This window comes from Eptesicus fuscus, chromosome 23 (assembly GCF_027574615.1).
Source record: "Eptesicus fuscus isolate TK198812 chromosome 23, DD_ASM_mEF_20220401, whole genome shotgun sequence".
Taxonomy (NCBI): Eukaryota; Metazoa; Chordata; class Mammalia; order Chiroptera; family Vespertilionidae; genus Eptesicus; species Eptesicus fuscus.
Genome location: NC_072495.1, coordinates 27,803,055 through 27,828,159, shown reverse-complemented (window position 1 = coordinate 27,828,159; position 25,105 = coordinate 27,803,055). Strand labels below are relative to the sequence as shown.

The following is a 25,105-nucleotide window of genomic DNA, read 5'->3' as shown; positions in this document are numbered from 1 at the left end:
GGGGAGGTGCCCATGTATTCATTGGCCGTAGAGTTGGCCTTTTTTTTTTTAAAAAATATTTTTTATTGATTTTTTACAGAGAGGAAGAGAGAGGGAATAGAGAGTTAGAAACATCCATGAGAGAGAAACATCGATCAGCTGCCTCCTGCACACCCCCCACTGGGGATGTGCCCGCACCCAAGGCACAAGCCCTTGACCGGAATCGAACCTGGGACCCTTGAGTCCGCAGGCCGACGCTCTATCCACTGAGCCACACCGGCTTCGGCAAGTTGGCCTTTTTTAAAAGTACACGTGTTCATTGGAGCAGACCCATGGGCAACCAGCACGCATCTGGAGCAACGGGACATCGGCCCCTTCCCCGAGGGCGCCTGTGGGCCTTTGCCATTGGCTGTGACACCCTCCAAAAACGTAGGCAGGGGTCCTCACACTTTTTAAACAGGGGGCCAGTTCACTGTCCCTCAGACCGGTGGAGGGCCGGACTATAGTTTAAAAAAACACAAAAAACTATGAACAAATTCCTATGCACACTGCACATATCTTATTTTGAAGTAAAAAAACAAAACGGCAAAAACACCCGCATGTGGCCCGCAGTTTGAGGACGCCTGACGTAGGGGGTTGCCCTGGTTTGGCTCGGTGGATAGAGCGTCGGCCTGCGGACTGAAGGGTCCCAGGTTCGATGCCGGTCAAGGGCATGTACCTTGGTTGCCGGCACATCCCCAGAAGGAGGTGTGCAGGAGGCAGCTGATCTAACTCTCTTCCTCTCTGTAAAAAATCAATAAAATGTATTTTAAAAATATATAGGGGGTTCATTTGGCCTGCTGTTGAACTTGATGTAAATGGGGTCCCAGCATAGGCTCTTTCCTGACTGGCCTCCTTGGTTCAGCGTTACGTTTATGAGATTCACCCCTTCTTGCATTACAGAACGTTCTTGAACTCTCCGGAAGGTAACCTTTGGGTGTACAATATTTTAGGGACATGTGCTATTGCCTACTTCCTAATTTTTAAGTGGACACTTTTTTTTTTTTTTTTTAAATATATTTTATTGATTTTTTACAGAGAGGAAGGGAGAGAGATAGAGAGCCAGAAACATCGATGAGAGAGAAACATTGATCAGCTGCCTCCTGCACACCCCCTACTGGGGATGTGCCCGCAACCAAGGTACATGCCTTGACCGGAATCGAACCCAGGACCCCTCAGTCCGCAGGCCGACGCTCTATCCACTGAGCCAAACCGGTTTCGGCGACACTTTTTATTTAAGGAAATATATGTATTTAAAGAAACTCCGGCCCTGACTGGTTTGGCTCAGTGGATAGAGCGTCAGCCTGTGGACTGAAGGGTCCCAGGTTCAATTCAGGTCAAGGGCATGTACCTTGGTTGCGGGCACATCCCCAGTAGGAGGTGTGCAGGAGGCAGCTGGTCGATGTTTCTCTCCCATCGATGTTTCTAACTCTCTATCCCTCTCCCTTCCTCTCTGTAAAAAAATCAACAAAATATATATATTTTTTTAAAAGAAACTTGGTTGCTACAATCTACACTATGAAAACATAGATTTCATATGCCAGTTATGTTTTTTTCAAAAATCCATTTAAAGTCATATATAACTTCTTAAAATGTTCCTGTGCCCCCAAATCCTCCTGCATCACTTGTGCGTTTGTGGGGGTCTGTTCTGGTCTTGGGGGCGGGGGTGGGAGAAGGGAAGTTGATCCAAATCTAGTCACACTCTTCATTCATTCATTCCTACATTCAACAACTATTCATTCCTACATTCAACAACTATTTATTGCTCACGTACTCTGCATTCTAGAATCTTCAAATGTTCTTCCTGGGACAGTCTTAAAAAATACTAGTAACTTTATCCTTACCCTCGCTGGTTTGGGCTCAGTGGATAGAGTGTCCTCCTGCAGACGGAAGGGTCCAAGCCTCGATTCCAGTCAAGGGCACCTACCTCGGTTGCAGGCTCGATCCCCAGTAGGGACCGTGCAGGAGGCAGTCCATTGATGATGTTCCTCTCTCATCAATGTTTCTGTCTCTCTATCCCTCTCCCTCCCTCCCTCTCTCTAAAAAAAAACAATAAAAATATATTCTTAAAAAATAACTTTATGCTGAAGCCGGTGTGGCTCAGTGGATAGAGCGTCGGCCTGCGGACTGAAGGGTCCCAGGTTCGATTCCGGTCAAGGGCATGTACCTTGGTTGCAGGCACATACCCAGTGGGGGGTGTGCAGGAGGAGGCTGATCGATGTGTCTCTCTCATCGATGTTTCTAACTCTCTATCCCTCTCTCTTCCTCTCTGTAAAAAAATCAATAAAATATATTAAAATAAATAAATAAATAACTTTATTTTTTCTAAATGTCTAAAATAACTCCTGGTGTCTTCACCTTTTTTTTAATGATATGATTTCAATGTTTGCCTTTAATGGGTTAACGCTTTTAACAGAAAAAAAAGGCGACACGATATTACCGTTCTTTTTGCAAGATAATTGCGGGATTCGGAAAAAGTATTATTTCCGAGGGCGCTGCGTAATGGGTCTAAACTGGGCCTCCTCGACATTGGCCCCGCCTTCCCTCTTTAGCCCCGCCTCCGGCCCCGCCCCTCGGCAGTCCGGTTAGTCCCAGTTCTCGCGAGAACACAACCCGGAAGTTTTCCTTCCGGAGCGGTAGTGCAGGAACCCACGTGGGCTGGGCTCGGGGCTGCGCTGCCGGCGTCCGCGCCGGGGCTGAGCGGTGTCGGGGCGCCATGGGGAAGCTGCGCCGGCGGTACAACGTCAAGGGGCGCCAGCAGGCGGCCCCCGGCCCCTCGAAGGGCCCTCCGGAGCCGCCGCCGGTGCTGCTGGAATTGGAGGGTAAGGCGTCGGGGGGCTGGGTTTGGGGGAAGGGCCCAGGCCTGGGGGGTCAGGGCAGGCCAATGGGAGCCCCAGGGCTCTGGACCACGCCCTGCCCTCGCCACCCTGGGGCAGGGGTGGGGGGTCAGAGAGCTCCCCTCTATGATCCAAAGAAGGGGGCACAGTGACAGTCTGAGTTTTTTTTTTTTTTTTTTAAAGTTCTGGTTTTTTTTGCAGAGGTTGATATCTTTTTTTTTTTAATTTCTTTATTGATTAAGGTGTCACATATTTGTCCTCATCCCCCCATTCCCATCCCACACCCCTCCCCACGGATGCCCCAACCCCCTGTTGAACTTAACCATTGGTTAGGCTCATATGCATGCACACAAGTCCTTTGGTTGCTCTCTCCCCCCTCCCCCCACCCTCCCCTATCCGCCCTCTAAGGCCGGATAGTCCGATCGATGCCTCCTTGTTTCTGGTTCTGTTCTTGTTCATCAGTCTATGTTGTTCATCATTTCCCCTAAATGAGTGAGATCATGTCTCACTAGACATATACTTATAAGTGACAGTCTGAGTTTTTTATATGTTTGTATTGATTTCAGAGAGAGGGAGGGAGAGGGAGAGAGAGATGGAAACATCCATGATGAGCATCAGGGACCGGCTGCCTCCTGCACGCCCCCCACTGGGGATGGAGCCCGCAACCCGGGCCTGTGCCCTGGCCTGGCCGGGGATGGAACTGTGACCTCCTGGTTCGTTGGTCCACGCTCAACCACTGAGCCACACCGGCTGGGTGACAGGCTGATGTAACTGGATGTGGGACAATACCTGGGTTTCTCTCCCCTAATATCACAGGGGAATTTGGGTGAGAAAGTAAGTTCGTTTGTCCTGGTGGCTCCGTTTATGGAAGCTCCTTGCCCTCGATTCGTATTTTGAGCCCAGACCCTCCTGCTCAGCTCCAGGGCAGCTTGGCACTCCTTTTAGTAGGAGCGCCTACCAAGTGCCAGGAACCCCTAGACCAGCGGTTCTCAAGGTTCCCAACCTGTGGGTCGTGACCCCTTTGGGGGTCGAACGACCCTTTCACAGGGGTCGCCTAAGACCATCGGAAAACACAGATATTTACGTGACGATTCATAACAGCGGCAAAATGACAGTTACAAAGTAGCAACAAAAATAATGTTATGGTTGGGGGTCACCACAACACGAGGAACTGTATTAAAGGGCCGCGGCGTTAGGAAGGTTGAGAACCACTGCCCTAGACGCTGGAGAGGAGACAAAAAAAAAAAAAAGAGGCTTAAGAAAAATTAAAAATCCCTGCCTTAGTGAGGTTAGCAGCTCCTGGGAGGAGACAGCAAAGACAAACAGGTAAAACATACAGAACGTGGTGTGGACACAAGTACGGAGGAGGCAGAGCAGAGAGGTGGTGGGTGAGCTGTGATGGTGCATAGGGTGGATGGGGAAGGCTTGCTGAGAGAGAGAGAGCATTGAATGAAGACCTGAAGGTGGCCAGGATGGCTGAGTGGAGATGAAATTTAAAAATGGGCACAGGGCCCCTGCCGGAGTGGCTCAGTGGTTGAGCATTGACCTGTGAACCAGGAGGTCATAGTTTGATTCCCAGTTAGGGCACGTACCCGGGTTGAGAGGTTGGTCCCCGGTGGGGGCGTGCAGGAGGAAGCTGATCAATGATTCTCTCTCATCATTGACGTTTCTCTCTCCCTCTCTTTCCTCTCGGAAATCACTTAAAAATATATTTGAATAAAAATAAATAAGTAGATATGTCACACGCTTGGTGCCTCATAATATTATTACAAGAATAGTTTTGAGCCCTAACCGGTTTGGCTCAGTGGATAGAGCGTCGGCCTGTGGACTGAAGGGTCCCAGGTTCGATTCCGGTCAAGGGCATGTACCTTGGTTGTGGGCACATCCCTAGTAGGAGGTGTGCAGGAGGCAGCTGGTCGATGTTTCTCTCTCATGGATGTTTCTAACTCCCTATCTCTCTCCCTTCCTTTCTGTAAAAAAATCAGTAAAATAAAAGAATAGTTTTGATCTCACAGACCCGCTGAGAGCAGGCCCCAGTTCCGAGGGACACACTGGTACTCACCCCGTTTCCTCGCCCCCCACTCACACTGGGATGGGGCACCCTGGCTCACAGCAGAGCCGGACCCATGGCACGTGCTGGGTGGATGAGTTGAGTGGACGCAGGACCGGCTGGGCCCGCACCCCCGGTCCTGTGTGAGCGTTCAGGGGGCTCACAGGCGGGGTGACGGGGGGTCCCCAGAGGAAACCAGCATTAATGGGGAACCCTGGGTACTGCCGGCATGTGAACTCGCTGGCCCTGGGGCCGTGGGTCACACACACGCGGCGTTTCAGATCGGGACACGTTGAAAGGCGTCGATGCCAGCAACGCCCTGGTCCTGCCGGGGAGGAGGAAGCGGAAGACCCAGGCCCCGCCGCCGCCGAAGGCCAAGAGGCCGCTGACCAAGAAGGAGCGGAAAGCGCTGCAGAGAGTCTTGGAACAGAAGGAGAAAAAGAGCGAGGTACGCCCGCTCCGTGGGGTCTGAACCCGGCTCTCCAGCCTACAGAGAGACGGGGGGTTGGGGTGGGGGGTGGGGTCTCAGTCCGAAATGCCGGGTACGGGGAGAGACTGAGAAACCCCGATCTCAAGGCCCTGCCGATTCACCGTTAACTCTCTGTCAAGGTCACCACAAGGGCACTGTGTCTCCAGCTGGGGCCACACGGGCCTTCCCTTAGCGGCACTGACACGCATTCCCCAGAGCACGCGTCCCTGTAAAACCCTGCGTGGCACTCCCCCCCCCCCCCCCCCGCTGTCCTGTACCTCGTTTTTCTCTCTTATCGATGGTGAAAGGTATGTACAGGCACATAGGGAGTACGTATGATTTCAAGAACGGTAAAGCAAAACCTCACGAGTTGCTCACCGGGAGAAAGACGCCAGTGGTGTGCTCGCTGCCGTGACGGTGGTGCGGGGAGAGTCTTGTGGGCCCAGCCCCACACTCCGCAGCGGGGACACAGCACACGCATCTGTTGGCTTAAGAACCTAGCAGTGCAGCTGCCGTCTGGAAAGGCTGTGGCGTGAGGGGCCGGAGGGGAAGCGGTAACCAGAGAACTCACGTACAGAGCCCATGGGCACAGACAGGAGTGTGGGGAGGGCCGGGGCGGGCCGAGGGGGGCCAGGAGAGTTAAAAGGGGGATATCTGTAATACTTTCAACAATAAAGATAAATCTTTAAAATTCTAAAAGTCGACCAGCCGGCATGGCTCAGGGGTTGAGCATCGACCTAGGAACCAGGAGGTCACAGTTCGATTCCCGGTCAAGGGCACAGGCCCTGGTTGCTGGCTGCATCCCCAGTGCGGGGCGTGCAGGAGGCAGCCGGTCCATGATTCTCTCTCATCATTGTTTCTCTCTCTCTCTCTCTCTCTCTCCCTCTCCCTTCCTCTCGTAAATCAATAAAAACGTATTTTAAAAATAAATAAATAAAAAAATAAAAAATCGCCCAGCCAGTGTGGCTCAGTGGTTGGGTGTCAACCTGTGAACCAAGAGGTCGCCAGTTTGATTCCCCTCAGGGCACGTGGTGGGATTGTGGGGTGGATCCTCACGGGGGGGGGGGGGGGGCATCCCGGAGGCAGCCAATCGATGTTCCATCGCTGTTTCTGTCTCCTTTCCTCTCTTTTTTTCCTTCCTCTCTCTCTAAAATCAATAAAAAACACGTTAAAAATACATACGTGCATATAAATAAACAGGGTGCCGGCATGCGGAGCCCCTACGGGGAGAGTCACCTCCCTGGGAAGAGGCTGTGACGCTCCCCGTGGCTGACGCCCCTGGGGCTGATGCTCCCCGTGGCTGACGCCCCCGTGGCTGACGCCCCCGTGGCTGACGCTCCCCGTGGCTGACGCCCCTGGGGCTGATGCTCCCCGTGGCTGACGCCCCCGTGGCTGACGCCCCCGTGGCTAACCCCAGTGTGTCCGCCCGCAGCGCACCCAGATGCTGCAGAAGCTGAGCGAGGTGCAGGTGTCGGCGGCGGAGCTGCGGCTCTACTTCACCACGTCCAGGCTGGGCACCGGGGACCGCCTGTACCACACCAGGGGGTGAGTCGGCCGGCCCCGCGGCAGCCCCCCCCGCCCGCCCAGGTGGCGGGTCCTGCCGGGCGTCTGACTCCCGGCTCTCCCGGCAGGAAGGCCACTGAGGCCGCGGCCCCGCGTCCGGAGAAGGTCAGCAGCCTCAGCGGGGCCCACCGCAAGCGACGGCTGCAGGAGGCGGAGGACGAGTCCGAGTCCGAGTCCTCGGTGGAGTCGGAGCCGGATGAGGCCCCGGACGCCGAGCTGGTGGAGGCGGGTGCCGGGATGGCGGCCCTGCCTCCGCCGCCTGCCCCGCCAGGGGACGCGGGGGAGGGCCCGGAGCCCAGCACTCCCCCTGCTCCTCCGGCGGCGGCCCCCTCCCTGCCCAGGCCCCCCGCGAAGCCTGCCGTCTTCATCCCCGTCCACCGCTCCCCGGAAATGCAGGTTCGTGCCCCGGTGCCTGATGAGGCCACGCCGTGAGGGTTCGAGCATTGGGACAGGGCGCCCCTGGGACGGGCAGGCCGCCTCACGCCGGTGCCCGCTGCCCGCTCCCACCAGTGACGGCTGCGCTCCGTCCCGGGGCTGCCTGCTCCGGCCAGGCTGTCCCCGAGGACACGGACCTCGCCTTCTGCAGGTCCCTGCTCGCCTCTCTGTCCCCTCCCCCCTGGCAGGGTCCAGGCTTCCACTCACCCACAGACATGCATGGTCCCCGAGTCTGAACACAGCCCACTTTTTTTAAAATTGATTAGGGAGAGGAAGAAAGAGATAGAAACATCAATGATGAGAATCATTGATCAGCTGCCTCCTGCACGCCCCACACTGGGGATGGAGCCTGCAACCCAGGGGCATGTGCCCTGACCGGGAATCGAACCATGACTTCCTGGTTCCTAGGTCGACGCTCTCCCACTGAGCCACACCAGCCGGGCCCCCCACCTTTAGAGAGACCACGTTGCCCTACGTAGACTGTCCCCTCTGCCGTCTGCGGGGCTCCCCCCGCTGACCTCTCCCTCTGCAGGAGGAGCGCCTGAGGCTCCCGATTCTCTCCGAAGAGCAAGTGATCATGGAGGCGGTGGCCGAGCACCCCATCGTCATCGTGTGCGGGGAGACGGGCAGCGGGAAGACCACGCAGGTGCCGCAGTTCCTCTACGAGGCCGGATACAGCAGGTGGGGCCCGGGGGCGGTGGAGACGTTGTCCCCGAAAGGGTCCTGGCCCCGCCGGTCACCGCTGTGTGGCTCTGGGTGGGCTGTCGGCTGTCTCTGGGCCTCCGTCTCCCTAGCTGTGAGAGGGGGCTGTCCGTGCACCCCGTTCCCACGGTTGTCACGTCCGTGAAGTGACTGACTCGGGGTGAAGCGCTGAGATCAGTCCCCGGCGCTGTGTCCTCCCTCCCCCAGCGATGGCTGCATCATCGGCGTCACGGAGCCCCGCCGAGTGGCCGCCGTGGCCATGTCCCAGCGAGTGGCCAAGGAGATGAACCTGTCGCCACGGTGAGGGCTGGGCCTCCGGGGGGGGAGGGGGGTGTCCCCTGGCCTTGCCCAGGGTCAGCCGTGTGGGAGGCTCTGAGCAGCGTTGCGGGCCCGCGGGCCCTCGTCCATCCCGAGGGCGCTGGGCGGGGGCGTCACTTCTGTGTCTGAGCACAGGGTCTCCTTATGTGGGAGGGAAGGGTTTCTCACCGCGGGCGGTGGGACCCTCCTGGGCAGGGCCGCGGGCTCACGTACACGCCGTGTCCCGAGGGGCAGATGGAGCCTGTTGAGCCTCGGCCGATGTGGCCCAGTTGATAAAGCGTCAGCCCATGGACTGAAGGGTCCCGGGTTCGATGCCAGTCAAGGGCATGTACCTCATCCCTGCCCCGCCCTGGTCAGGCAGCCAATTGACGTGTCTCTAAAAGTCAACGGAAAATATCCTCACGTGAGGTTAACAGACAAACAAAATATTGGATTCCTATCGTCTGCTTTGAATAAAACTTAAATAAGTAAAGAAGCTGCCCACCGTGGAAATCACGAGCCTCACCGGCCTGTGTGGCTCAGCGGTGGAGCATCCGCCCGTGAACCAGGAGGTCACAGTTCGATTCCGTCAGGGCACATGGCCAGGCTGCGGGCTCCATCCCCGAGGGGCGAGCAGGAGGCCGCCGATGGGTGTCAGGATCTTGCCGAGGGCCCTGCCCTTGCCGCCTGCCCTCTGGGGCCAGGCCTCCCCGCCGCCCGCCTTGGCGCGGCCCCCGCCCGCGGGACCTCGGGGGACGCTCCTGCTTGCCCCCGTAGGGTCGTCTCCTACCAGATCCGCTACGAAGGGAACGTGACGGAAGAGACCAAAATCAAGTTCATGACGGACGGCGTGCTGCTCAAGGAAATCCAGCAGGTGGGTCGCTCTGACCTCCCCAAAGGCCCGGAGGGGGCTGGGGGCGGGGGGGGGGGGGCGGCTCGGTGTCACCTCACGCCGGCCTCCCCGCAGGACTTCCTACTGCGCAAGTACAAGGTGCTGATCATCGACGAGGCCCACGAGCGCAGCGTGTACACGGACATCCTCATCGGCCTCCTGTCCCGCATCGTCTCCCTCCGGGCCAAGGTGGGCGGCAGGGGTGCGGGAGCCCCCTCGTCCCAGGGCCAGGGCCCCCCCCCCCCGGCGGTGGGGCTGGGGCTCCATCTGCACCGGCTGCTGCGGCCCGGCTCTGACCACACCTCCCCACCCGCTGGACCGTGGGTGTGGGTGTCGCAGCCCCTGGGGGCGCCCGTGGAGCCCGGGTCCGGCCTCGGGCAGTTAAGGACCCCCTTTCAGGAGCCGCCGCCTGGGAGGGCGGGTCCTGCTGTCGGCTCCCGTCTCCCCCTTTGGCTGGGTCTTCGGCCACCAGAACAGGCCGAGGCCGAGGCTGGAGGGGCCGCGGTGTCCCCGCCCGGTGCCCTGGGTCACCCAGCCTGTCGCTCGCAGAGGCTCCTGCCGCTGAAGCTGCTCATCATGTCGGCCACGCTGCGGGTGGAGGACTTCACGCAGAACCGGCGGCTCTTCCCCGTGCCGCCCCCGGTCGTCAAGGTGCCGCCGGCCGGGGTCTCTGGTGGCGGGGAGGCGGGCCTGTCCTCGTGGGCAGCGAGTGTCCCGGAGGTTCCCTGGCCCCGCACGGAGACCTGGCGGGTGGGGGCGCCCAGGAGGGGCGGGCGAGCCGGGCTGAAGCGGGGCCCACGGGCGTCCGTCACGCCCGCCGCAGGTGGAGTCCCGGCAGTTCCCAGTGACGGTGCACTTCAACAAGCGGACGCCGCTCGAGGACTACAGCGGCGAGTGCTTCCGGAAGGTGTGCAAGATCCACCGCATGCTGCCCGCGGGTGAGGCCCCACAGGAGAGCCCCCCCCCCCAGGAGAGGGCCCCCCAGGAGAGGCCCCCCCACAGGAGAGGCCCCACAGGAGAGGCCCTCCCCCAGGAGAGCCCCCCCCAGGAGAGGCCCCCCCCAGGAGAGCCCCCCCACAGGAGAGGCCCCCCAGGAGAGGCCCCCCAGGAGAGGCCCTCCCCCAGGAGAGGCCCTCCCCCAGGAGAGCCCCCCCCAGGAGAGGCCCCCCACAGGAGAGGCCCCCCACAGGAGAGGCCCCCCCCCAGGAGAGGCCCCCCAGGAGAGGGCCCCCCAGGAGAGGCCCTCCCCCAGGAGAGCCCCCCCCAGGAGAGGCCCCCCACAGGAGAGGCCCCCCACAGGAGAGGCCCCCCCCCAGGAGAGGCCCCCCAGGAGAGGGCCCCCCAGGAGAGGGCCCCACAGGAGAGGGCCCCCCAGGAGAGGCCCCCCCCAGGAGAGGGCCCCCCAGGAGAGGCCCCCCCACAGGAGTAGCCCCCGGTGCAGGCCGGTCCCCCCTCCAGGCCTGAGGGCTCGCCCTCCCCAGAGGCTCAGGTGCTTACTTGCTCCTGCTGCGCCTCAGTTTCCTCACTGGCTGCAGAGGGCTCACAGCCCCTGCACTGCCCAGTCCCCCAAAAGCATCGCAGCCTCGGTGACTGATGGGGCTCCTGTCCCCGTCTGATAAGCAGGGGCCCGGGCAGGTGTCCGTCCGTTGGCACCGGTGCCCCAGACAGGACAGGAGACGGTGTGCCCCGCTGAGCGTCACCCTGGACCCCAGGTCCCGGGGCGCTGGTTCGGTTCTTCCCCCGATGCGGGTGCTCCTGTGGCCTGCCCTGGCTCTGGGCTCACCTGTTCTGGGCGTCTCACGTGACTTTCGTGGGCGGCGGGTGGGACGGTGACCGAGGAATCCTAGTCCTCGTGCCCTCGGCCTGGGGGTGGCTGCTGGGCGCCCGTCGGTGAGTCCCGGTTTACCAGCTCCCACTTGTGCCCGGCTCGCTCGGAGCAGGGCTGGGCCGCCGGGCGGGGCGACGTCTGTTGGCCGTGGAGCAGCGGTCACGGGCCTCTCCCCGCAGGCGGCATCCTGGTGTTCCTGACGGGGCAGGCCGAGGTGCACGCGCTGTGTCGCAGGCTGCGGAGGGCCTTCCCGCACGTCCGGCGCAGGCCGCCAGGTAACCAGCCGGCGGGGCCTCGGAGCCCGCTCCCCGGGCGAGGCTGCTGCTTCCCCCGCCTCCCGGCCCGGCCACGGGACGGCCCTCCCTCACCTCCCGCCTCTTCCAGAGAACGAAGACCCGGGAGACGCGGCGGAAGAAACGAGGAGGTTTAAGAAGGCGCGGGCGCGGGCGAGGAAGGCCCAGGCGGCGGTAGGTGGAGGCGGCTGTGGCTCTGACGTGCCCGGTGGGCCTGGTGCCGCCACGTCCCCCCCACGGCTGTGAGGAGGGGAATTCCGTGAAAGAGGCAGAAGCCTCGCTAGGCCCGTTTCGGGCTCCATCGTGCCTGCGGCTGCTGGGCCATCCCCGACGGCACGGAGCCCAGGACACGGCCCAGCAGGGCCTGTCGGGAGGGGCGGCTGCAGGCGGCTGGGACTGGAAGGTCAAGGGGCCCCGGGCTGTGTTCCCCGGAGAAGCTTCCAGAAGGCCGTCCCTGAGCGCCTGGGCAGTAGGGTCCTTACTGAGTCACCACTAACCGCCTGCTGCATGTATGACACGCCAGGCAGGGCCCGTGCTTCCGTGTGACAGCCCGCGGTCCGGCGAGCCTCCCAGGTTCTAGAGAGGAAACGGGACCAGGAGGGCGGGTGGCCGGTGGGTGGTCGGCTGGGCCTTGTGCTTGTTTCTCCTGCTCACGGCACACGCCTGCATACGGCACACGTCTACACACGGCACATGTCTGCACACGGCACCTGCATGCGGCCGGGGTCCTGAGGTCTCATTTCCCGCAGGCGTTGCCGCAGATCAGCCTGGACAGCTACTCGGTGCTGCCGGCGGGCGAAGGGGACGAGGACAGGGAGGCGGAGATGGACGAGGAGGAGGCGGCGCTGGGCTCCGACCTGGACCTGGATCTGGGGGACGGTGGGGCAGACGGAGGTACGGCCCCCCTTCCCTCGGGGGCTCGGGCCGGGACCTCGTGTTTCCGCTCCTGACGAGCACGGGGCCCCGAGCACCTGGGGGCTCCGGCTGCTTTGTCCCCGCTGTTTCCCGAGCTCCCGAAACTGCCCGGCCTCCATGCCAGCTGGGAGGCGTGTGCAACTCCAGAGCGTGCTTGCTGGGCCTCTGTGCCCGGCGCCCTGCCGCCCGAGGCTCCCCAGCGGGCCCCGCCCAGGCTCTCCCGGGGAGCAGGTCCTAGTGTGCGGGTGGCCCCCATCTGGGTCGGGCAGGGGCCAGGGGGAGCCTCGGGGTTTCCCTGCCCGCTGTGCTGGTCCCGAGGGCTGAGCCCCACCCCGCAGCGTGGCTGCCACAGGGGCCTCGGGCAGGGAGGCCGGCTCCTGCCTGGGCGTGGGTGCCAGCGGCCTCTGCCTCCCGCAGGTGAGCAGCCGGACGCCTCGCTGCCCCTGCACGTGCTCCCGCTGTACTCGCTGCTGTCCCCGGAGAAGCAGGCGCAGGTGAGCTGGAGGGGCTGGGCGAAGCCGGGGGGTGGGGGGGGGGGGGGCCCTACAGGCATCAGATGGGGCAGAGCGGGCGGCTCATCCGATGGGCGCAGGAGCCTCCTGGCGGGGGCAAGGGGCGGCCGTGCACCTCATCTCCTGCCTGCACAGCCGGGGCCTCGCCAGGAGGGAGACATCGCCCGGCCCTGCCCCCACGAACACCTTCCTGATTCGGGGTTTGTCTGCCGCCCCAGGTCTTCCAGCCGCCCCCCGAGGGGACCCGGCTGTGTGTGGTGGCCACCAACGTGGCCGAGACGTCCCTCACCATCCCGGGCGTCAAGTACGTGGTGGACTGCGGGAAGGTCAAGAAGCGGCATTACGACCGCGTGACCGGCGTGTCCTCCTTCCGCGTCACCTGGGTCTCCCAGGCCTCTGCCGACCAGCGGGCAGGCCGAGCCGGCCGGACGGAGCCGGGGCACTGCTACAGGTGCGGCCACGCCCCGCACCCGCCCGCACACAGTGGCCCGTTCCCTCCTTTTCTCTCGCTCTCGCTCTGTCCAACCTGCCAGCAAACCTCCCCGTCCCGGGAAGCAGCTGTCACCGCCGAGAGAAGAGGCAGGAGCAGGGCGGACCCTGTGGGGAGTCGGGGTTCCGGCGGCGGGAGTCTCCTCGTCTTCTTGCGTCTGAGCGGCGGGGCCTGTCTCCCAGGCTCTACTCCTCCGCGGTGTTCAGCGACTTCGAGCCGTTCCCGCCGCCGGAGATCACGCGGCGGCCGGTGGAGGACCTGGTCCTGCAGATGAAGGCGCTCGGCATCGAGAGGGTCGTCAACTTCCCCTTCCCCACGCCGCCCTCCGTGGAGGCCCTGCTGGCCGCCGAGGAGCTGCTGGTCGCGCTGGGGGCCCTGCAGGCGCCCCCGAGAGCAGAGAGGTAGCGGGGGAGCCGGGAGCCCCACCCCGCGCGTGCTCAGCCCTCCCCCCTCCCCCCGAGCTGACCCGTGGGGGGCCCCGCGTCCCCAGGATGAAGCAGCTGCAGAGGTCCCGCCTGAGCTGCCCCATCACCGCGCTGGGCCGGACCATGGCCACCTTCCCCGTGGCGCCCCGCTACGCCAAGATGCTGGCGCTGAGCCAGCCCGACGGCTGCCTGCCCTACGCCATCACCATCGTGGCCGCCATGACCGTCCGGGAGCTGTTCGAGGAGCTGGACAGGTGGGGGTGCCGGGCGGAGGGGGTCTCGGGGGGCTGACGGGGAGCCATGGCTGAGGTGCCCGGAGCCGGCCCCTGGGGAACAGCTGGCAGTCGGGAGGCCTCGTCCAGGAGCCTCCCCTCTGGGCCCACCGAGTGCTGGCCCCGGGGACCTCGTTAGTGACACCCCTCGGGAGGCCGAGGGCAGGGCTCCTGGGCACCGTAAGGTGAGGAGCCCAGACACGGCCCGACCCCCCGGGTCCAGGCGCCCTCGGCCACTTCCGGGCTGTGTGGCCCCGGGGCGGGGGGGGGGTGACTTCGCCTCCCTGTGCCTCATCGTGCCCTCGGCCCACGGGGCGCGGTGTGAACAGTGATTGCGTTGTCGTGAGGGGGGTCAGTTACCAGGCGCAAAGGAATTCGTGCCCTGCCTGACCGTCCCGCGTGTGGGATGCTCCCGGGCGTGGGACCCCGAGAGCAGTCCCTGCGTCCAGGCCCCGCGGACAGGCCAGAGCCGGCAGGTGTTCCCTTTGCTGGATTGTTTCTCTCTTTTCAAAGAGCAGTGTGTTGGTTGTGGATTTTTTCTTAGAGGGGGAGGGAGAGGGAGAGAGAAACATCCACGTGAGAATGAAACAGACCGGCTGCCTCCTGCAGGCCCGCCACTGGGGATCAAGCCCGCAGCCCGGGCCTGGCCCTGACCGGGAATCGAACCCGCGACCTTTCCGTGCCCAGGACCAGCCCAGCCCAGCGAGCCCCCGGCCAGGGCGGGGTTGTCTACGCTGACCTCTAGGCGTGCGGCTGCTGGGCTGGGAACAGGCCTGTTGTTTATCTCGGCTGCCAGGGGTGCATTTGGGGTCCTTTGAGCAGGAGGCCTAAGGCTTCATCATGTCAGCCCCCCCCCCCCCCCGGGCATTGTTCCCCCCCCCCCCCCCCCCCCGTCCCCACCGCCCTGGGCCAGGGCAGTACCGGGCTGCGCTGTGTTGCAGGCCGGCCGCCAGCGACGATGAGCTCGCCGCGCTGAAGGGCAAGCGGGCCCGCGTGGCGCAGATGAAGAGGGCGTGGGCCGGGCGCGGGGCTTCCCTGAAGCTCGGAGACCTCATGGTGCTGCTGGGTGAGTGCCCACGTCGGGGGAGGGGAGGGGAGGGAAGGGGGCAGCCAGGGGGGACAGCTAGTGAGCGCCCCTCTTCCCCAGGCGCCGTGGGGGCCTGCGAGTACGCGGGCTGCTCGCCCCAGTTCTGCGAGGCCCACGGGCTGCGGTACAAGGCCATGCTGGAGATCCGGCGTCTGCGGGGCCAGCTGACCACCGCAGGTACCCCCCGCCCGCCCCCCGGCTCCCGGGTCCACGCTCCGTCCCGGCAGAGAACGCGCCCCTTGGTTTAAAGTCGTCCTGAGCGACGTTATCCACGTACAGCCGCTCCCCGGCGATCCACCGACTCCGCATTTGCACACTCACCTGCTCGCCAGCATAGTTCGTGACCCCAGAGCCAGTCCTGGGCGCCTCTGGGCCTTGAGGACACGGCCCTCTGCCCGCAGGGCCTCGTCGCCCTTTCCTTGGTGGCATCCCTCTCGGCACCCTTGGTCCCTGCCTCTGGCCTGGACCAGCCGCTCCCGTGGCCCGTGCTCGGCGCCCCCTTGTGGGCGAGCAGGCAGTTGGCGTGGATCCCACTGCTTTCCAGGCGGGAGGAACATTCCAGAAAGTTCAGTGCAGCCGGGCGGGCCTGTGTCTGGGCCGCTCTGCCCCCACAGAGGGCGGGGTTTGTCCTGAGGGGACAGCGGTGGGTGGGCGGCCGGGTGTGGAGGGGCTGTGGTCGGCAGGTGCAGAGCTGGGAGCTGCCCGGTGAGTTGAGTGCGAGGGGCGACGCCACCCCAGGCCCACGTCCTCACCCCCGATCCCCGCAGTGAACGCCGTGTGCCCCGACGCCGGGCTCTTCGTGGACCCCAAGATGCAGCCGCCCTCCGAGAGCCAGGTGACCTGCCTGCGGCAGATCGTGGCGGCCGGCCTGGGCGACCACCTGGCCCGCAGGGTGCAGAGCGAGGACCTGCTGGACGACACGTGGAGAAATGCCTACAAGGTGGGCAGCCGCTGGCGGGGGCGGACCCCAACACCCCACAGCTGTGGCCAGGCCTCCTCCCTCAGCCCCTCCCACCAGCCTGGCCTGTGGGCGTGGACAGGACACGGGGGGGGGGGGCAGGCCCGTGGGCTCTGGGTGGGCCCGTCCTCGGTCACGGCCCCACACGGATCAGGCTGGCGTGTCCAGTGGGGTCTCATCTTCCTTTGGGCGTTGGCTTCACCCCGACTTCATTTCCGTGACCCCCTCGTTCAGTGTCACGTGTGCAGTTCGGTGGTTTCTGGGAGATTCCAGAGCCGTGCAGCCCACCACCGTGGTTTTAGGGCGTTGTCGTTGCCCCACAATGAGCCCTGCGCCCGCTCAGCCACTCCGTCTCCTCCTCTCGCACCGGCTCCGCCTCTGTCTGTGGGTTGTTATTCCTCGTAGCTCCTGCGAGAGGATCCCACGACACGCGGCCGTTCCTGGGGCCTCTCTGTGCCGCGCGTGTCCGTGTGCGTCAGCGGCTTCCACGGCCGAGCCCTGGTCCCTTGGACGGGTGCACCCGGGTTCCCCCACCGGGCGCCGGGCGTCTCCTGGGCTCACCACGCCCCTCTCCGCAGACGCCGCTCCTGGACGACCCCGTCTTCATCCACCCCAGCTCCGTCCTCTTCAGGGAGCTGCCCGACTTCGTGGTCTACCAGGAGGTCGTGGAGACGACCAAGATGTACATGAAAGGTAGCGGCCCAGCGGTGCGCTCAGCAGGCTGCAGGGTCCCGGGTTCGATGCCGGTCAAGGGCACAAGCCTGGGTTGCAGGCTTGGTCCCCAGTAGGGGGTGTGCAGGGGGCAGCCAGTCCAGGATTCTCTCTCATCATTGATGCTTCTCTCTCTCCCTTTCCTTTCCTCTCTGAAATGAATAAAATAAATTTTAAAAAAGAAGGAAAGGAGACAGAGCTGTGGCTGGCCCCAGCCTAGCCCCCTGTGGCTCTGTGAGCCGTGCCCCGGGTCCTTGGCGGGGAGATCGCTCCAGCCCCTCCCCCCTCCCGCAGGCGTCTCGGCCGTGGAGATCCAGTGGATCCCGGCGCTGCTGCCCTCCTACTGCCAGTTCAACAAGCCGCTGGAGGAGCCGCCGCCCGCCTACTGCCCGGAGAAGGGGCGGGTGCTCTGTCACCGCGACAGCGTGTTCTGTGAGTCTGACTCCCTGGGGGCCTGGGCTCCCGCACCTGCGGCCTCACACCCTGTGTCGGGCGGGGGGGGGGGCGCCCCAGGCTGCCTGTCCCTCCTAGGGGCGGGGCCCGGGCTGGGGAGGGACTAGGGAGGCCGTGGGCTCCACCGGCCCCTCACGCCTGCCCTCCAGATCGCGTGGGCTGGCCGCTGCCCGCGGTGCAGGTGGACTTTCCCGAGGGCCTGGACCGCTACAAGCACTTCGCCCGGTTCCTGCTGGAAGGGCAGGTAGGCCGCGCTCCTCCTGTGTCGTGGGCGGGCGGGGAGCCGGGCCCCCGCTGACCCTGTGGTCTCCCCAGGTCTTCCCCAGGCTGGCCTCCTTCCAGGCCTGCCTGCTGTCCAGCCCCAGCACCATGCTGAAGACGTGGGCCAGGTAGGGCCTTGCCTGGGCGCCCGGGGCCGGTGGTGGCGGGAGCTGGTGTGGCTTAAATCCTCAGAAATCTATTCTCGTGGTTCTGGAGGCCAGAAAGTCACAACCTCAGGGCTGTCCCCTCCAAAGGCTCCGGGGGAGGCCTCCTGCCTCGACAGGCACCTGGTGGCCCCAGCATTCCTTGGCTCGTGGCCCCATCACTGCGTCTCTGCCTCTGCCTTCACGTGGCTGCCCTGCTGTCAGAGGCAGCCAGGGTGCAGTGGTGGGCGGTGGGGCGGAGCGGGGATGAGGTGTGGGCCCTCCTGGACAGGGCTGGCCTGTGGCCGCATGACACCCCACACCCCACGTCCGCCCGCAGGCTGCAGCCCCGGACAGAGAGTCTCCTTAGAGCCCTGGTTGCCGAGAAAGCCGACAACCGAGACGCCCTGCTGGCTGCCTGGAGGAAAAGCCCCAGATGTGAGAGCCGGGCAGCCCGGCCAAGGGGGTGGGACGGGACGGGATGGGGGTGGCCAGGGGGCCAGGGTTGGAAAGGTTCTGCCTAGAGCCCTCTGACCCCGCCCTCCCCTCTGACCCCATCCCCCGCCCCGCAGACCTGCTGGCTGAGTACTGCGAGTGGCTCCCGCAGGCCGTGCACGCCGACGTGGAGAAGGCCTGGCCCCCGACCTCCGACGGCTGACCCGATGGCTGGCCGCAGGACCGAGGACTGGTCTGGGGACCAGGGGGACGGCAGCCCCTGTCAGACCCGTCCCTCTGGCCTGGACGTGGCCTGCAGCGCCCGGCAGGCTGTCCCGGGGCGACTGTTACTATTCATTACGGGGTGGGGGGCGATGGGTCATCTCGCACTGACCTGACCCCCTAGGTAAAGGTCTCCTGGGCCACATTGGTGCCGCGGAGCCGCCGGGCTGGAGGGCGGAGCCGCTGGGAGCGGGGCGCCTGCAGCTCCTTCCTCCTCGGGGATGTGTCTGTGGCGGGGGGGCTCCCAGGCCCAGGCTCCCACCCTCTCCTGCAGAGGGGGCACCCGGAGGGGCGTCCCCGAAGGCCAGCCCCGTCAGGGCCTTCTGTAATAAATCTTGGCGTGGCCCAGCCGGCCTGGCTCCTGGTTGAGCATCGAGCTGTAAACCTGCAGGTCACGATTCAATTCCCGGTCAAAGCACATGGCACAGGCCGGGTTGCAGGCTCTATCCCCAGTAGGGGGTGTGCAGGAGGCAGCTGACCGATGATTCTGTCTTATCATTGATGTCTCTCTCCCCCTTCCTCTCTGAAATCAATAAAAATATATATTTTTTAAAAATGTTGGCGTGGAAGTCCAATAGTCCTAGTGCATCTGAATGTGGGTGGTCTGGGGGTGCCCCTCCCCCCACACGTGCTGCTCACTGCGTGTCAGGGAGGTCACCGGGGGTGCCAGGCTCCGCCCACCCTTACCCAGTGCGGATTCCGGAGTGCAAGTACGTCACGGAGACCACACAACACGGACATGTTCAACATTCCTGCTCACTGCCCGCGGCCTGGCCGCTGTCCCCTGTGCGCCCCCAACTAGGTGTCCCCGGGCCTCTCCCCCACACCCACCCACGTCGTCTGCAAGTCCTGTCCCCGCCCCTCCAGAATCTGTGCGGAGCCCAGCCCCTCACTCCCCACGGCCACTCCCGCACCCTCCTGCGGGGACCTGCCTGGTGGGGTCCAGCCTGTGGGCCCATCGCTGGTTCCCCACGTGGCCGCCAGGGGGAGCCCTCAACGCCCAGATTCCATCCTGTTCCCGCGCGTCGCCCTCCGGGGTCTGGGGAGACTGAACCCCCTGCTGCCTTCCTGCCGTGAGCTCCGCGCACAGGGCTCTCTCTGTCCCTGCAGCACGGAGCGCACCCCCTCTCCGCCTCAGGGGTGTGCAGCGGCCATCTCCTCTGTTTCTGCAGACAGGCAGGCACCCCGAGGGGTCCTAGCAGCCCCCCCACACCACCTTCCTCCGCCAGCCCCGTCCCAGCGTTAGTCTCCCTAGAACGCAGCTCCGCTGGCTATTGTCAGCCTCCGGAACGCCGGCATCCAGGGCGGGAGGGCTGAGAAGCTGCCTGGTTGTGGGGGATCGGAGGCTCCCCGGACGCGGCCCGGGCACACAGTAGGTGCGCAGTGCGTGCACACTGCCTGGCATCGGGCACTCGAGGTCACCGAACGGATGGCCAGTTGCAAAACCCTCCCTAGAAACACCCAGTGTTTTCCTAACTGCCTGACACGAATAACCGGGAGTGTTTGTTTAAAAGTTTAGCTTATTCCCTCCTCCCCCTCCCCCACCCCCAACCCCCCCCCCCCCCGAGCGGAGGGATCCGGGCATCTGTGATTAGGCCCCAGGGAGCTTCCTTCTCAGGTCTGCGGATGGGGGAGCCGGGGTTCCCTTCTCTGCTCGCCTTCCCACCCCGTCACTGATTTACACGGTTAAAAAGGCAAAATAAAATAATTTTTAAAAAATAAAATACAGTGGAGATGCCGGGGATTGAACCCGGGGCCTCATACATGCAAAGCATGCGCTCTACCACTGAGCTACATCCCCTGGGCCTGGCGGCTGCAGGGCGATAGGAAGACCCAGAATCCTTCCGCCCGCTCCGCTCCGGCCCGAGTGCTCAGCGGCCCTGGTGCAGGCGGGTCCTCCCACGCCACATGGGAGCCCACGGACCAGGCACTGCACCGGGGAGGCCGGCCTGGCGCAGGCGGGTGAGAGGAAGAGAACCCACGTCCACATGGGCCAACGCGGAGGCAGGCTAACCAGAGCTCGTCCTCGTTAGTATAGTGGTGAGTATCCCCGCCTGTCACGCGGGAGACCGGGGTTCGATTCCCCGACGGGGAGGCTGCGCACAACTTTTAAGTCCCTTGTGACACACGCACCCGACGCCGTGGGCCTCGCCGTTGTCCCTGCAAACCTGGCAATTGGGGTGCGCGGCAGTGGGCCCAACGGGTCCCCCCTTATATGCGTGTTATATGCGTGGTCTGTAGTGGACAGAGCTCGGGTGGTTTTGCATTTATGTCCCTGGTCACCAGCCAGCGGTTATGCATCCTGTGCCGGGCGGTGCTCGGCGCTGTGCAGGTCTGCCCTCGTTTTGTCTCCGCAGCAACCTCACGGGTGGGTGCTACTTCATCCCATTAGACAGACGGTGAAACTGAGGCCTAGGGAATGGCTGTGTGACCTGCCCATGGTCACCGCATCCCCACCTGCTCCAGGCGTGGGGCCCCTCTGTGGAGAAGGCCCGGCAGAAGGAGGGAGCGGCTCCTTGACTCCATTCTCCACCTTTCTGGACTCTTCCATCTTCTTTTTCTTTCTCTTTCCCCCCTTTCCCCTTCCTCGTGTTCCTCCCTCCCTGCCCCTTCCTTCCTTCCTTCCTTCTCCCTCCTCCCTCCCTTCTCCCTCCTCCCTCCCTCCATTTTTATCAGGAGGATATTCCTAATGCTTTTCAGAGGCCTGCTGTGCATGGAGAGCAGGGGGAGTCCGCGCGGTCCCCTCGCTCCTGAAGGGGTTCGGGGCGTGCCACTCGGTGTACGGATGATTCTGAGCCTCCGTTGTCACACATCCCCTTCCCGGGTGGGTGATTTGTTGTGACACCCAGATGAACTCTGTCACCATCCATCAGACCTCCCACCTGCCACCAGAAGACAATGCACGTGCTTCTCCGTGCGGCCTGGCCAGCTCTGGCCTCACCCGCCTCTCTGGCCTCGCCAGGCGCCCTCTCCCCCATCACCCTCTTCCCCTCTCCCACGCCTGCTCGCTGCTGCTCCTCCAGTGAGCCCCTCCTCCCTGCCTCAGGGCCTTTGCACCTGCGGTCCCCTCCGTCCTCGGGCCGCTTCCTCAGGTCCTAGCACCGCGGGCTCGCCATGCTGCAGGTCGTCTCTGCTCCCTGCTCCTCTCGCTGCCGCATCCCCGAATGCCACCCCATCGCTGCGGTTTGTTTTGCTTCTTAGCACAACTCTTATCCCTGAGCCATCTGGTTCCTGGATTCGTGGATGAGCCACAGGGTCACCAGGTGTCTGGCACACACTTGCCAAATGACCTCACGTCATGGACAGTCTCCCCCCCGCAGCCCTTCCCACCCACCCACCCGGTTCCCAAAGGGGAGAGTCAGGGCCGCTCCTGGATGCGGACCTGCTGGCTTCCTCACGCCTGGGGGCTGCGCGGGCGCCCAGGTGTGGAGGCCGGATCTGGGCCACTCGCTGCCCCGAGGAGAGCCACACCCAGGCCCGTGCGTCACCCCGCAGGCCCGGCGTGGTCAGCACCCCTGCACCTGGGCGCTGCCTGGGGCGCTGCACCCACGGGTGACCTTGTGCTTTTGCACAGAGAAGGGAGCGTGAGAAAGCTGAGGTCCGAGCCAGGCAGGGTCCGTCCATCCATCCATCCATCCATCCACCCATCCACCCATCCATCCATCCATCCACCCACCCATCCCTCCCTCCCTCCCTCCCTCCCTCCCTCCATCCATCCATCCATCCACACATCCATCCATCCATCCATCCATCCATCCACCCACCCATCCATCCCTCCCTCCCTCCATCCATCCATCCACACATCCATCCATCCATCCATCCACCCACCCACCCATCCATCCCTCCCTCCCTCCATCCATCCATCCATCCATCCACACATCCATCCACCCATCCATCCATCCACACATCCATCCATCCATCCATCCATCCACCCACCCCTCCCTCCCTCCCTCCATCCATCCATCCATCCATCCACACATCCATCCACACATCCATCCACCCATCCATCCACACATCCATCCACACATCCATCCATCCACCCACCCCTCCCTCCCTCCCTCCCATCCCTCCATCCATCCATCCATCCATCCATCCACACATCCATCCATCCATCCACCCATCCCTTCCTCCATCCACACATCCATCCACCCACCCATCCATCCATCCACACATCCATCCATCCATCCATCCACACATCCATCCACTCATGAACTCACAGCTGTCTGTGGAGCGCAGGTTATGTTCCAGGCACGGCCTAGCAGCGGGGACCCGGACAGAGGGCTTTCCTGCTCTTGGAGGATTGGGGGGGGGGGGGGGCGGGGGGGACAATACCTAAACGAACAATCCGCAATAGGGGGCTGCGGTCGTGTTGGGAGGCGTAATCAGGGAAAGCTTCCGGGAGGCGGTGGCCTTGAAGGACGGGAAGGGGCATTGCGGGCAGGTGGGGGCGGGCCCAGCAGGGGGCGGTGCCGTCTGGTTTCCGTCTCCCCGCCCCGGACCCGAGGGCGGAGGGCGATGACGCGGGGCCGTGAGGAACAGCATGGGGAGGGACCGGGAGGCTGTGCGACTACAGCGGCCGAAATAGCTCAGTTGGGAGAGCGTTAGACTGAAGATCTAAAGGTCCCTGGTTCGATCCCGGGTTTCGGCAGCTCTCCTGTTTTATTTTATTTTTTCCCCCTTTTCCCCCGGAGCGCGGTGGAAATGCACGCGTGGAGAAGGATAAAGGGGGGGATTTCCTTTCTTTGTTGAAAGCAGCTCCGCGTTTCCCACCGGGAGCCCGGGCGGCTGGAAACTTCTCGATGCGCCCCTCCTGGGGAAGCCCAGCCACAGCCAGCTTTTCCTCGGCCCCCATTTATTTTATTTTATTTCGGAAAAGCGGAGGAAGCTGCCACGCGTTTGTCGGCGGCTGTTCATTCCCGCAGCTGCATCCGGCTCGCCGTGTGGCGGGAAGAGACAAAGCGGGCGAACCTGCGGGGCCTGTTCACCGCTGAACACCTGGAAGGAGAGACTTTCCCATGAAAAACGGAAAAAAAAGAAACTGGAGATGCCGGGGATCGAACCCGGGGCCTCATACATGCAAAGCATGCGCTCTACCACTGAGCTACATCCCCCGCCCTCGGGGCCCCGCGGGCACAGGAAGTGGCGGCTTTTCCCCGCCTGCGTGTGTTTCCTGCTTTCGGGGTGCTCAGCGCCTCCAGGGACCGGAGCAGGGCCCTCCGCGCCCGCCGGGGAGACGCCCGCCGCCCCCGCCGCTTAGCGGGGGGACCGCGGGGAGTGATGCTGCGGCAGCCGGAAGAGCGCCGTGTCTATAGGAACCCGTGTGGAGGCGCCTTGGCATGGCTCGTCCTCGTTAGTATAGTGGTGAGTATCCCCGCCTGTCACGCGGGAGACCGGGGTTCGATTCCCCGACGGGGAGGCTGTGTACGCTTTTTTTTACTGTTTTGTTTTCTAGGAGCAACATTCAAGAACAGGTCTGTTTGCCTTGTGTGTATACACGCATAACTCAGGGACGCAGACAGGGGGGTGGTGAGGGCCTGGGACAGGGGGCGGGGTTGGCCGGAGGGGGTTTGATGGGGGGGAAGGGGGCACCTAGGTAATCCTTTCAACAATAATGATGACGTAAATAAACAAGTAAACACACAAACAAAATACATGCACACAGGTCCTTGGGGGAGGATCCAAAGGAAAATAGTATGGAATGGAGTACCCGTCTGTTCTGCTTTTGTGAAACAAACAAACAAAAAAACATACGAAGAACAGGTCTGTTTGCACCGGGATGGTGTCACCAGAGGAGAGGTGGATGGAGGGGAAGAGGCTGGAGGGGTCAGAGGTTGGAGGGGTCGGAGGCTGGAGGGGTCGGAGGTTGGAGGGGTCGGAGGTGTGGTGACCCAAGGGGACCCGCCTTGTGCTGGTGAGCGCCCCGTGGAGTAGACAGAAGTGTATACCCTGTTAGGAACCGGTGTTCCCCTGTAGATTTCATTTTTACTTAAATCCACCCCTGCGCCTCCACCGAAAACAAACAGAAATAGGGTAGGCCTCCTCCCTTTTGCCCCTGGTTCCAGGACCGGCTGGAACTCCGGCTGTGAGTTACGAAAAACAGGCCTCTTGGGGAGAAAGAAACATCGATTTGTTGTTCCCCTGACTGTGTTTTTTAAAACTTATCTTTCTTAAAATATTACAGATGTTCCCCCCCCCCTTTTTATTTTCTCCTTGACCCTCTCCCCCCTGCCCCTGCCCGGCCCCCCTCTCCCCCCAGGCCTTCACCACACTGTTGTCTGTGCCCACGGGTTATGCATAGATGCACACAAGGTCTTTGTTAATCTCTGCCACCCACGCCTTCTCTCCGAGATTCGTCCACCTGTCCCCTGCTTCTGTGTCTCTGGACCTGCTTTTATTCACCGGTTTGTATTCATGCGTTCACCGGTTGTTTCTTGTGTGCGCCCTGCCTGGGGATTGAACCTGCAACCTTGGTGTATAAAATGTATTTATAAAAGAAGGGGGCACTGCACATTTAACTGTATAAAATCTATTTAGGAAAACAGATTTTAGGATTAGAGTCTAGCAGAGAATTCCAGGAAGGGGCACCATAGGGCTGGGGGATGTAGCTCAGTGGTAGAGCGCATGCTTTGCATGTATGAGGCCCCGGGTTCGATCCCCGGCATCTCCATTGTGTTTTTTTCTCGTTCTTCTTTTCCGCCTGTTCATCCTCAAAGCACCTACTGGGCTGCGGTGATAACAGGTGGGGTTTTCCCCACAGTCACGATCGGCCCGGAATGT

General features: G+C 62.8%; 1 protein-coding gene and 6 non-coding genes across 7 annotated transcripts; 5 read left to right on the top strand and 2 right to left on the bottom strand.

Moving 5' to 3' along the window:
• Window positions 1-2,643: 2,643 nt before the first annotated feature.
• On the top strand, window positions 2,644-18,836 carry DHX37 (DEAH-box helicase 37). The gene is made up of 26 exons (XM_054712701.1): window positions 2,644-2,840; window positions 5,187-5,353; window positions 6,807-6,919; window positions 7,006-7,333; window positions 7,905-8,053; window positions 8,282-8,374; window positions 9,149-9,245; window positions 9,339-9,452; window positions 9,813-9,914; window positions 10,087-10,201; window positions 11,271-11,366; window positions 11,476-11,558; window positions 12,134-12,278; window positions 12,717-12,793; window positions 13,030-13,262; window positions 13,484-13,702; window positions 13,792-13,980; window positions 14,940-15,064; window positions 15,146-15,262; window positions 15,853-16,025; window positions 16,622-16,736; window positions 17,049-17,186; window positions 17,357-17,451; window positions 17,523-17,596; window positions 17,952-18,049; window positions 18,184-18,836. The coding sequence occupies exons 1-26, from the start codon at window positions 2,735-2,737 to the stop codon at window positions 18,267-18,269; spliced, it is 3,447 nt and encodes a 1,148-aa protein (XP_054568676.1). The 5' UTR covers window positions 2,644-2,734; the 3' UTR covers window positions 18,270-18,836.
• A 1,221-nt stretch (window positions 18,837-20,057) lies between these two features.
• On the bottom strand, window positions 20,058-20,129 carry TRNAA-UGC (transfer RNA alanine (anticodon UGC)). The gene has a single exon. It is a non-coding gene; the product is annotated as a tRNA-Ala (tRNA).
• Window positions 20,130-20,351: 222 nt separating this feature from the next.
• TRNAD-GUC (transfer RNA aspartic acid (anticodon GUC)) lies at window positions 20,352-20,423 on the top strand. Its single transcript has one exon. It is a non-coding gene; the product is annotated as a tRNA-Asp (tRNA).
• Window positions 20,424-22,903: 2,480 nt separating this feature from the next.
• On the top strand, window positions 22,904-22,976 carry TRNAF-GAA (transfer RNA phenylalanine (anticodon GAA)). The gene has a single exon. It is a non-coding gene; the product is annotated as a tRNA-Phe (tRNA).
• Window positions 22,977-23,367: 391 nt separating this feature from the next.
• TRNAA-UGC (transfer RNA alanine (anticodon UGC)) lies at window positions 23,368-23,439 on the bottom strand. The gene has a single exon. It is a non-coding gene; the product is annotated as a tRNA-Ala (tRNA).
• Window positions 23,440-23,672: 233 nt separating this feature from the next.
• On the top strand, window positions 23,673-23,744 carry TRNAD-GUC (transfer RNA aspartic acid (anticodon GUC)). The gene has a single exon. It is a non-coding gene; the product is annotated as a tRNA-Asp (tRNA).
• A 1,179-nt stretch (window positions 23,745-24,923) lies between these two features.
• Window positions 24,924-24,995, top strand: TRNAA-UGC (transfer RNA alanine (anticodon UGC)). The gene has a single exon. It is a non-coding gene; the product is annotated as a tRNA-Ala (tRNA).
• Window positions 24,996-25,105: the final 110 nt, after the last annotated feature.